Below are 12,033 nucleotides of genomic sequence, written 5' to 3' on the forward strand. Positions count from 1 at the left end.
AACTATTTACGCCCCCCCCCCCAGGCTGTATTTACTTCCACGGTGGAGTGATTGACAGCCCAGGAGCAGCCTGATGTCTGCAAGCACTGACTTGAGGTTCCCTGTGATTCTAAAGGGTGTTTTCACATAGGATGGGTCTGCTGTGGATTTTCTGCATGAAATCTATATTCAAATCCAGTGTAAAATGCAGCAGAAAAATCTGCATCCATAGATTTAAATGTGGATCTGCTTTAGACAATAGTTTACCCATCCAGTAGGAAGGCACCCCAAGAGATTTACCACATTATTAATTGTAATATGCAGTCAAAAATAGTTTGATAAATATTTGCCATTTCTCACCTGCCCAATGTGCCTCCGGCTTGTGTATAGTATTTATTATAATCTAATCGCAATAGCAGCTGTGCCAGGTCAGGATTGATCTGATGGTTGCGGACACTCGAGAGGATTTTGAAGAGAAGTGATGACTGGCAACTAAAACCCTACAAGACAAGAGCAATAAAGTTTTAGAAAACCTTACATAAGGGGCACTGAATATTAAAAATACATATCACTTACTTTGACTAAGATATCCAGCTGACCAATACCACGTTCGTCTAGAGGACCAAGGTTTTGGCCGACTAGAGAGCAGAAACTGTGACACAAATCTAAGATTTCATTTAGGCAATGGAAAACCTGCAAAATTAATAAAGCTTTCAATAAATGGCAGGAACAATAAGATCCGGCATTTGTTGTAAAAAGACATGCTGTACTTACAGGCTTTAATAAGATGAAGGACTGGGCCAGGAGATTGCTGAGGAAGTGGTCGTGAGCCAGGCAAATACTCTCAAAATCTCGTGTAGAGTTGATCTGCTCTAAGAGCTGCGAAAACTGGGATTCCAGGACATCTACCTAAATTGAAAAATAAAGCTTGCTGTTAGGTACTATTTTCACGGCACAATTCCGCCTGAAATGAAAGCCCAATACACTTCTATGGGATTCCGCACTCCCGTTGACACTTCGGAAATCCCACTTGCGGGATTTCCGAAGGGTCAACGGGAGTGTGGAATCCCATAGAAGTGTATTGGGCTTTCATTTCAGGCGGAATTTCACCTATGGGATTCCGCACTACCGTTGACCCTTCCGAAATCCCGCACGCGGGATTTCCGAAGTGTCAACGGGAGTGCGGAATCCCATAGAAGTGTATTGGGCTTTCATTTCAGGATGAATTCCGCCTGTGTGAACAGACCCTAAGGTTTATGGATCACATGGGGCCTGCAATGTGACACGTCGCCAAAGATCATAAATTGATCACAAAGTGGCTCTGAATACACTAAAAGATGTGCTTTATATCAGTTATTTTACAAACACTCTTACCTGTAAGTAATACTGAAGATTGTCCACAAGAAATGCCATGTGATTCCGCAGTCGCCACTTAATGGCATCTGTGCTGTTAGATGCCAAGTGTTTTCTCTGCATCTGTAAAGCCCAACAGTGCTGAAGTTCTGACTGCACACGTCTGACACTAACTAAGTACTTGAAAACAACATTGTACCTGGTAAGGAAAAGGTTGTAAGCCATGAGGTCATCCAATTAAAATTCTCTTACTAGAGTTTTTAGACAAAGCTGTAATAGAACATTACAATTTATCTTGGGTCACATTGTGCTATTCTGAAAATTACACTACAAGACTGGACTATTTATGAAAGTGAAAGGGTATATAGAAAGTGAGTTTTAAAGTACATTTTATTATTGCTTTGGTTTTCCTAATGTACAACATATTTATCATACTATCACAGGCGGGTTCATAAATTTGGAGCATGTAAACAAAAGAAAGAAATCACTTCACTTTGTGCATTTCCTCCGTTCTCCGTATAAATTATAAATACACAAAATCATATACATAAAAAAAAAAAAAATTGTATCGGGACATCCCTATTAAAATTGATGTGTATGTATAATTTATACACAGATGTCAGATACCTTTTTTTTTTTTAAGACAGAGTACCAATATTTTTTTTTTAATTACTCGCCAATACCAATTACAGATACTCTTTTTTAAATGTTTTTTTTAATGTAGTAATAAATATTTTTATTTTATTTAAAAAAAATAAAATCATGCATCCTTGATCCTGACCAATCACAGCAAGGAATATGATGTGGCTGATGCCAGTGACCATCAGCTGGCTATTGCAGCTGATGTCATTTTTAGCTCCAGGACGAGCCGGCTGGTCCTAATGCTGGAAGTGCTTGCTAATTAGGACGCCTTGTCCTGGGATGGCAGCATGGTAAAATGCTCTCCAAAGGCAGCCAGGTCCGGGCTGGTGTAGATGTACAGTCTTTTGGAGGGGCTTGCAACTTTTTTGTGCGACATTCTCATTTGGTAACTTTTTTTTTTTACCAGTGCAAAGTGAAAACTGAAATTTCCTTTGGAAATGCTGTTTTTTTTGTTTTTGTTTTTCTTGAACGTACAGAAAATTCGCAAAAAAAAATAGCTTAGGCGCAAGTGCGACATTTCATGCGCCAAATGTAAGCAAAAAAAAACAAAAAACTGCTGCACACTGTGCCTATCAGTGCATTCACTTTGCTTTCTTACAAACCCCGAAGCTTTTGAGTAAAGAGATTAATTTTTAGCACAAGTTAAACCATAAGACAGCACTGGAGATTTGTTGGGATAGCCAGCAGGCTGCAGTTCATTTACATATATTCATATTAAAACACTACATTTTAGGCTCTGTTTATTAACATAATTGGAAATTGCTATTATCCACTGGTAATCCTTTATATTAATACCAAGGCTGAAGATTTATTTTTGAACTAAAAGCTCAAAACCACTCACTTTTCTAACACAGCGGGAGTGAAGAGAATGTGCAAGGGCCACTGCACCTTATAGGACAGTCCAAGTGCTGCCCAGCCAGAAGTCGGAGCCTCCCTTGGGGACGCATCACGTGATGGACCTTCCCGTGGTTGAGATAAGTCTGTAGATATAAATCGATGGGAGAGAAAAAACCATCATAGCAATATTTTTCAGATGGTGGTCTCGGACCAGATTTATCAATATGTTGGGAGACAAAGACTGGAGAGATCTGCTCCCAGCAACCAATCACAGCTCAACTTTCATATCATATCGAGCTCTTGAAAAATGACATCTGAGCTGTGATTGGCTGTACCACTCCAGATTTTGTCTCCAACAGATTTATAATCTGGGCCATGGTTTCTGTAAACATCAAATAATGAAAGTCTATAAAGAAGAGGCTGCTGCTTACCCTTTTGCTCCTTTCCATGGTAATCAATTGTTAAATGTAGCAGGGGAAGAAGGTTGTCATCATCAAGAAAGACCTTATGGGCCGAGAGCTGGAAAGCTACATTGACATCTGGGAGGAGAAAAAAAAAAGGCTAGTGTGAAGGATATTAGGCACTGATCCATGAGTCAGAGAAATATAAAACCATGTTTTATATCATAGCATTAGTCCTCTGATTTTCACACACTTATAAAAGGAACTGTCAGCCTGTTCACACTAAACCCAATACACTAGTGTGCTTGAACATGAGTCCAACAAGGGGTCACTTAAATATAATACTTAAATATGTCTAGTAGGTCCTGAGATATGTCCCCCAGAAGATCCTCTGCTGAATTCAGTGAATCGTGCACAGGGGGTGGGGCTTTGTGACTCCACTAGGATGTGGAGCCACAATGAATATGTAAATTGAGCCATTGAAGCCCCGCCCCCTGTGTGCAATTCCCTGAATTCAGCAGAGGATCTTCTGGGGGACATATATCAGGACCTACTGGACATATTTAAGTATTATATTTAAGTGACCCCTTGTTGGACTCCTGTTCATTCACACAATAACCCAGTGTATTGGGTTTAGTGTGGGTGAACAGGACGACCGCTTTCCTTTAACCCCTTAACGACGCAGGACGTATATTTACGTCCTGCGCCGGCTCCCGCGATATGAAGCGGGATCGCGCCGCGATCCCGCATCATATCGCGTGGGTCCCGGCGCTAATCAACGGCCGGGACCCGCGGCTAATACCACACATCGCCGATCGCGGCGATGTGCGGTATTAACCCTTTAGAAGCGGCGGTCAAAGCTGACCGCCGCTTCTAAAGTGAAACTGAAAGTATCCCGGCTGCTCAGTCGGGCTGTTCGGGACCGCCGCGGCGTCCCGAACAGCTGATCGGACACCGGGAGGGCTCTTACCTGCCTCCTCGGTGTCCGATCGATGAATGACTGCTCCGTGCCTGAGATCCAGGCAGGAGCAGTCAAGCGCCGATAATGCTGATCACAGGCGTGTTAATACACGCCTGTGATCAGGATTAGAGATCAGTGTGTGCAGTGTTATAGGTCCCTATGGGACCTATAACACTGCAAAAAAAAAAGTAAAAAAAAAGTGTTAATAAAGGTCATTTAACCCCTTCCCTAATAAAAGTTTGAATCACCCCCCTTTTCCCATAAAAAAAATAAAACAGTGTAAAAAAAATAAAAATAAACATATGTGGTATCGCCGCGTGCGTAAATGTCCGAACTATAAAAATATATCATTAATTAAGCCGTACGGTCAATGGCGTACGCGCAAAAAAAATCCAAAGTCCCAAAAAGCGTATTTTGGTAACTTTTTATAACATTAAAAAATGAATAAAAAGTGATCAAAAAGTCAGATCAAAACAAAAATCATACCAATAAAAACTTCAGATCACGGCGCAAAAAATGAGTCCTCATACCGCCCCGTACGTGGAAAAATAAAAAAGTTATAGGGGTCAGAAGATGACATTTTTAAACGTATAAATTTTCCTGCATGTAGTTATGATTTTTTCCAGAAGTGCGACAAAATCAAACCTATATAAGTAGGGTATCATTTTAACCGTATGGACCTACAGAATAATGATAAGGTGTAATTTTTACCGAAATATGCACTGCGTAGAAACGGAAGCCCCCAAAAGTTACAAAATGGCGTTTTTTTTTCGATTTTGTCGCACAATGATTTTTTTTTCCGTTTCGCCGTGCATTTTTGGGTAAAATGACTAATGTCACTGCAAAGTAGAATTGGCGACGCAAAAAATAAGCCATAATATGGATTTTTAGGTGGAAAATTGAAAGGGTTATGATTTTTAAAAGGTAAGGAGGAAAAAACGAAAGTGCAAAAACGGAAAAACCCTGAGTCCTTAAGGGGTTAAAGTATTAGTGTAAAAAACTTTTGACATTTCATCTAGATCAAAAATTTAGATGGCATTGAGACCCACTGCGAGCATGAGTAATAGCCAGGTGAAGTGCACACTCCTCAGTTGTCAGTCAAACCCGACTCTCAATACATTTGTCTACAGAGTAAAAGAGCTGTATCGGGCGGCCAGTCAGGAGGTGAAGAGCACTGCCGAGCACTACAACCAGCTATTACTGACGACTGAAGAGAGTCTCTATTGTTTTTACAAATGAAACACCATACAGGAGGACTGTAAGTGAGAGTCAACATCCCAGGGAAATGTGTTAACTCTTTATGTGCATCCTGTAGTCCCCTCTGGCATTGGCAGTATGTATGCACTTCTGAACACATACAATATTTTCTACATGTCATTTGTCTTCTCGAATGTCTATGACACTCACCATGTTCTGTGACAGCAGTGGGTGGTGTTTTCAGCATGTGTTGGGCTATATCTATGAAGGCTTGAAACAATTCTCCTCTTCCTAGTAGGTAGAAATCTTTTATAATCTGAAAGAGCACACAAACAACTGTTTACATATAATGTAAAAAAACATGGGATTGTTTGATAACTTTTGTGAGCCATGTCACTATGCACATTATTAACCCCTGACACTAAATGTACAGTGCTACAATGTGCCACTAAACAAACAGAGCCCCATTCATTTACGGCATTACTATGTAGAGAGTGCAGGACTCGACGTTAATAGCAGGCATCAGCAGTCACAGTTATGTCTGCCTCTAACCCTTTAGATGCTGTGATCAATGCGGATCATGGCATCTATAGGGAAAATGTCAGAGGCTAAAGGGATTGCAATGGTCCAATGAGTGTAAATGGCAGCTGGAGAGCTCTCATACAGCCCTGTGTACGGAAGAATAAAAAAAAATTAGGACAATTTTAACCTGTTCAGGACCCAAGACGTATGCATACATCTTGGGACCCTGGTACTTAAGGACCAATGACGTATGCATACGTCCTGAGTCATTCCGGTCTCCGCCACTCGCCGAGCGGAGATCGGAACTGCATGCCTGCTGAAATCGTTCAGCAGGCATGCCGTGCAAATGCCAAGGGGGGTCCCGGGACCCCCACATGTCAGCGATCGGCGCAGATCGCAAGCAAATTCACACCAGCAATCTGCGCCGATTCCGGTCATTCGGTTCAATTGTGACCCGATAATAAATGGTGATCGGCGGTGTACCCCACCTGTATACCCCAGTTACGGCCCGTTGTCCCCCATAGTGTTCCCCTATTTTAGGGCTCAGTGCTCCCCCATTAACGCTCCTTTGAGGGGGGGGGGGGGTCCCACATCCTTGCTCCATATGAAGCTCAAGGCCCCTAACTGCCCTCCCACTCCAACAAGACCTGGTGTGCATCCGCCGAGCCATTATCAAAAAATAAGGTATGTCCTTACTTCAAAGAAATGTATTTACAAATTTGGGGGGGGGGGGGGGGGGTCTTTTCTGCCATTAACCCTTGTAAAAATTTGGGGGAAAACTCACATTTTAGTGACATTTTTTTTTTTAACATATGCAAAAGTCGTGAAACCCCTGTGGGGTATTAAGGCTGACTTTACCCCTTGCTACATTCCCCAAGGGGTCTAGTTTCCAAAATGGTATGCCATATGTTTTTTGTTTGCTGTCCTGGCACCATAGGGGCTTCCTAAATGCGACATGTCCCCCCCCATTTCAGCAAAGTTTGCAAATAAGACTCCTCTTCTGAGCATTGTAGCGCCCCTGCAGTACACTTCAGGTCCACTTATGGGGTACTTCCATACTCAGAAGAGATGGGGTTACAAATTTTGGGGGGGTATTTCTGCTATTAACCCTTGCAAAAAAAAAATAATTTGGGGGGGAAACAAACATTTTAGTGAAATTATTTTGATTTTTTTTTTACATACGCAAAAGTCGTGAAACCCCTGTGGGGTATTAAGGCTCACTTTATTCCTTGTTATGTTCCTCAAGGGGTCTAGTTTCCAAAATGGTAAGCCATGTGTTTTTTTTTTTGCTGTTCTGGCACCATAGGGGCTTCCTACATGCGACATGCCCCCCGAGCACAATTTGCTCTCAAAAAGCCAAATATGACTCCTCCTTTTCTGAGCATTGTAGTTCGCCCGTAGTGCACTTCAGGTCAACTTATGGGGTACCTCCATACTCAGAAGAGATGGGGTTACAAATTTTGGTGGTATTTTCTGCTATTAACCCTTGCAAAAATATGACATTTGGGGGAAACTTTTATTCCTTGTCACTTTATTCCTTGTTACGTTCCTCAAGGGGTCTAGTTTCCAAAATGGTACGCCATGTGTTTTTTTTTTTTTTTGCTGTTCTGGCACCATAGGGGCTTCCTAAATGCAACATGCCCCCCAAAAACCATTTCAGAAAAACACACTCTCCAAAATCCCCTTGTCGCTCCTTCCCTTCTGAGCCCTCTACTGCTCCCGCCGAACACTTTACATAGACATATGAGGTATGTGCTTACTCGAGAGAAATTGGGCTACAAACATAAGTATACATTTTCTCCTTTTACCCCTTGTAAAAATTCAAAAATTGGGTCTACAAGAACATGCGAGTGTAAAAAATGAAGATTCTGAATTTTCTCCTTCACTTTGCTGCTATTCCTGTGAAACACCTAAAGGGTTAAAATGCTGACTGAATGTCATTTTAAATACTTTGGGGGGTGCAGTTTTTATAATGGGGTCATTTGTGGGGTATTTCTAATATGAAGACCCTTCAAATCCACTTCAAACCTGAACTGGTCCCTGAAAAATTGTGAGTTTGAAAATTTTGTGAAAAATTGCTGCTGAACTTTGAAGCCCTCTGGTGTCTTCCAAAAGTAAAAACACATCAATTTTAGGATGTAGACATATTGGAAATGTGAATAAAAAAAAATTATTTAGAATATCCATGTTCCTTACAAGCAGAGTGCTTCAAAGTTAGAAAAATGCAACATTTTAAAATTTTTCATCAAATTTGGTGATTTTTCAAAAGAAAGGATGCAAGTTACCACTATGTTAAAGTAGAATATGTCACGAAAAAACTCTCAGAATCAGAATGGTAACTAAAAGCATTCCGGAGTTCTTAATGTTTAAAGCGACAGTGGTCAGATGTGCAAAAAACGCTCTGGTCCTAAGGTGTAAAATGGCCTGGTCCTTAATGGGTTAAGCATACTTTTTTAGTTTATTTTACCTATGTAAATTTAGTGTTAATAGTCCCTTCCCAACAAAGATGCTCCACAAAGTGTGAGTTCTCGTTCAGGACTGCTTGGACATTTGATAAGTTTGATAGGTTTTGGAAAGGATGACAATGCTTCAACCACTAGATAAAAGTATACAAATCAGACAACAGAAAAGCTTCAGCTCTTACCTTTAACTGCCCTATTAGATTAGACTCCTCCACCATGAGTTTCCACAAGTGCTGAAACAAAGACGATACAATTTAAGAACAGTATTTATACAGAAATCTCTTTGATGTGTCCTGAAAATCACTTGTAAAGCTTAAAGTATAAATCCATATACAATTTACTATTAAGCCGAGATCTGTATTGTGAGGTTCTGCAGTAGCATACATACAACACACTGCACAGAACCTTAAAAGGGTACTCCACTGGCCAGCGTTTGGGTCATTTAGTTCCGAACGCTGTGTTCACGCTGCGGGGCGGGGGGGGGGGGGGGGGGGTCGACCACGCCCCCTCAATCCAAGTCTACTGGAAGGGGGTGTGGTGGCCATCACGCCCCCTCCCATAGACTTGCACTGAGGGGGGCTTGGCTGACCCCGGCAGCATGAACTAAATGTTCCGAATGCTGGCCAGTGGAGTACCCCTTTTAATGATCTACCTAAAGCTCAGTCATAAAAAACCATTAACCCTCAGAGTTTTATCCAGTGCCACTAGTGTCTCAGCACAGGGTTATGGCTTCTGATATAAGCCATGATACACATGTTACCATACACCCTTAGGCTGGGTTCACACTACAGAATTTCCAACCAGAATTCCGCTTAGGAATTTTGGTCAGAAATTCTGGTGCAACAGAATCCTATTGCTGGCACAGTGCACACTACAAAGTTTCAGAGGTGGACGTTCCGCCACTAAAATTCTGCTTAAAGAATAATACACGCTTAATGCGTGTATTATGGGGATTGCAATGTCCGCATGGTCCTAGCGACTGATTCAGTCAGCACTGGCCGCACTCTGAATCTCCGCCTGGAATTTACATAGTGTAAACCTAGCCTTACACTGGGCAGCATTTGCTGCTGAAGGAGCAATGCAGCCAATTTCTTGCAGTGGCCCAGGCCCCTAAAAATAGTCTATCAAATACAGACAGGCACTGCTTTCCTAATAATACAATACACTTCTAAAACTTTGTACTATTGCTTTTTAATCTCATTCTTATAAAATAATGGAGCCAAAAGCGTGATTTATACTCACCGATAATTTGTTTTCTGCCAAGTCTCAACGACAGCACCCTGACTTTTCTGTATGGGTGCTGTGGTGGAGACGACTACAGAAAGGGTGAATTATACTCACCAATAATTTGTTTTCTGGGAAGTTACCACGACAGGACCCATACAGAAAAGTCAGGGTGCTGTCGTGGAGACCATTAGAGAACACTTGATATGTACAGTATCTATACACAGAAGGTGTATGGCCATTTTAATGATAAAATATCTTTAATTACTCAACTAACAGCTTATCCTCCAGACCCCCATACACATGTATACTAAGGCTGTTTTCCATGCCAAGAATTAAATAAGCCACTGCCAGACATGTCAGGCAACAGCTTACCTACAGATCATGTACAAGATCTTCTCTACGCATTCAAGATAATCGGCCAGTCCCAAATTTGACCATTTTTAAAGTGTCAATGGGTGTCCTGAACGTTCTCTACAGTTTGGTATGGAGAGACAGCTCACACCAGGCAGTCGAGTTGCCAAACCACACCCAGCGGGTTTTGTGCACGATACCTTTTTATTAGAATTGAGCTTGCACATCAAACTTAGTGGGCGTTGTACGCTTGCCTCAGCAACCGACCGCCTGGTGTGTGCCGTCTCTCTCTACATGCATATGTATGCAGAGATTCATAAAAAAGACTTCTTACCTCAGCTACAGTGCTTCTGATTCTGTCAAGGACAGACTCAAAATCTACTAGACTGAAGAGAGGCTGCTGTTTCAACCGATGCAATTCTGCAGCAAATATATCTTCCTGGTTTTTCAATATAGAACCTGCTCCAGAAACACAATAGAAGTAGACATTTACAATCTATAGCTCAGTTCCCTAACTTATGACTGAAATGCACAATTTAAATGGGCACTGTCAGATACAAAATATTTTGATATGTTATACATCTTGGCAAAACATTAACCTTTCTAATATACTTCATTAAAAAAAAATGCATTTCATTTTTATAGAAATCATGGCCTATAAAATCACGGCTTTGTCCAAGCTGAAGCAAAGACATGGACAAAGTCCAGTAAGTGAGGGTGGGCTAGCACTCCTCTGTGTCTAATAGGACAGGAGAGAGCACAGAGGAGTGCCAGACGACAGGAGAGAGCACAGAGGAGTGCCAGACGACAGGAGAGAGCACAGAGGAGTGCCAGACGACAGGAGAGAGCACAGAGGAGTGCCAGACGACAGGAGAGAGCACAGAGGAGTGCCAGACGACAGGAGAGAGCACAGAGGAGTGCCAGACGACAGGAGAGAGCACAGAGGAGTGCCAGACGACAGGAGAGAGCACAGAGGAGTGCCAGACGACAGGAGAGAGCACAGAGGAGTGCCAGACGACAGGAGAGAGCACAGAGGAGTGCCAGACGACAGGAGAGAGCACAGAGGAGTGCCAGACGACAGGAGAGAGCACAGAGGAGTGCCAGACGACAGGAGAGAGCACAGAGGAGTGCCAGACGACAGGAGAGAGCACAGAGGAGTGCCAGACGACAGGAGAGAGCACAGAGGAGTGCCAGACGACAGGAGAGAGCACAGAGGAGTGCCAGACGACAGGAGAGAGCACAGAGGAGTGCCAGACGACAGGAGAGAGCACAGAGGAGTGCCAGACGACAGGAGAGAGCACAGAGGAGTGCCAGACGACAGGAGAGAGCACAGAGGAGTGCCAGACGACAGGAGAGAGCACAGAGGAGTGCCAGACGACAGGAGAGAGCACAGAGGAGTGCCAGACGACAGGAGAGAGCACAGAGGAGTGCCAGACGACAGGAGAGAGCACAGAGGAGTGCCAGACGACAGGAGAGAGCACAGAGGAGTGCCAGACGACAGGAGAGAGCACAGAGGAGTGCCAGACGACAGGAGAGAGCACAGAGGAGTGCCAGACGACAGGAGAGAGCACAGAGGAGTGCCAGACGACAGGAGAGAGCACAGAGGAGTGCCAGACGACAGGAGAGAGCACAGAGGAGTGCCAGACGACAGGAGAGAGCACAGAGGAGTGCCAGACGACAGGAGAGAGCACAGAGGAGTGCCAGACGACAGGAGAGAGCACAGAGGAGTGCCAGACGACAGGAGAGAGCACAGAGGAGTGCCAGACGACAGGAGAGAGCACAGAGGAGTGCCAGACGACAGGAGAGAGCACAGAGGAGTGCCAGACGACAGGAGAGAGCACAGAGGAGTGCCAGACGACAGGAGAGAGCACAGAGGAGTGCCAGACGACAGGAGAGAGCACAGAGGAGTGCCAGACGACAGGAGAGAGCACAGAGGAGTGCCAGACGACAGGAGAGAGCACAGAGGAGTGCCAGACGACAGGAGAGAGCACAGAGGAGTGCCAGACGACAGGAGAGAGCACAGAGGAGTGCCAGACGACAGGAGAGAGCACAGAGGAGTGCCAGACGACAGGAGAGAGCACAGAGGAGTGCCAGACGACAG

The 12,033-nt window shown here is 43.6% G+C and overlaps 1 protein-coding gene across 1 annotated transcript in view; it reads right to left on the minus strand.

Moving 5' to 3' along the window:
* TUBGCP4 (tubulin gamma complex associated protein 4) overlaps positions 1 to 12,033 on the minus strand; it is a 60,643-nt gene that overhangs the window by 11,573 nt on the left and 37,037 nt on the right. Inside the window, exons 9-17 of the mRNA XM_056572111.1 lie at positions 10,267 to 10,391; positions 8,537 to 8,587; positions 5,581 to 5,686; positions 3,243 to 3,350; positions 2,816 to 2,954; positions 1,354 to 1,531; positions 754 to 888; positions 556 to 672; positions 340 to 479 (exon numbers count right to left, since the gene is read on the minus strand). Coding sequence (XP_056428086.1) covers positions 340 to 479; positions 556 to 672; positions 754 to 888; positions 1,354 to 1,531; positions 2,816 to 2,954; positions 3,243 to 3,350; positions 5,581 to 5,686; positions 8,537 to 8,587; positions 10,267 to 10,391 — 1,099 coding nt within the window. The remainder of the gene's footprint in view (positions 1 to 339; positions 480 to 555; positions 673 to 753; positions 889 to 1,353; positions 1,532 to 2,815; positions 2,955 to 3,242; positions 3,351 to 5,580; positions 5,687 to 8,536; positions 8,588 to 10,266; positions 10,392 to 12,033) is intronic.

This window comes from Hyla sarda, chromosome 4 (assembly GCF_029499605.1).
Source record: "Hyla sarda isolate aHylSar1 chromosome 4, aHylSar1.hap1, whole genome shotgun sequence".
In the NCBI taxonomy this organism is placed as follows: Eukaryota; Metazoa; Chordata; class Amphibia; order Anura; family Hylidae; genus Hyla; species Hyla sarda.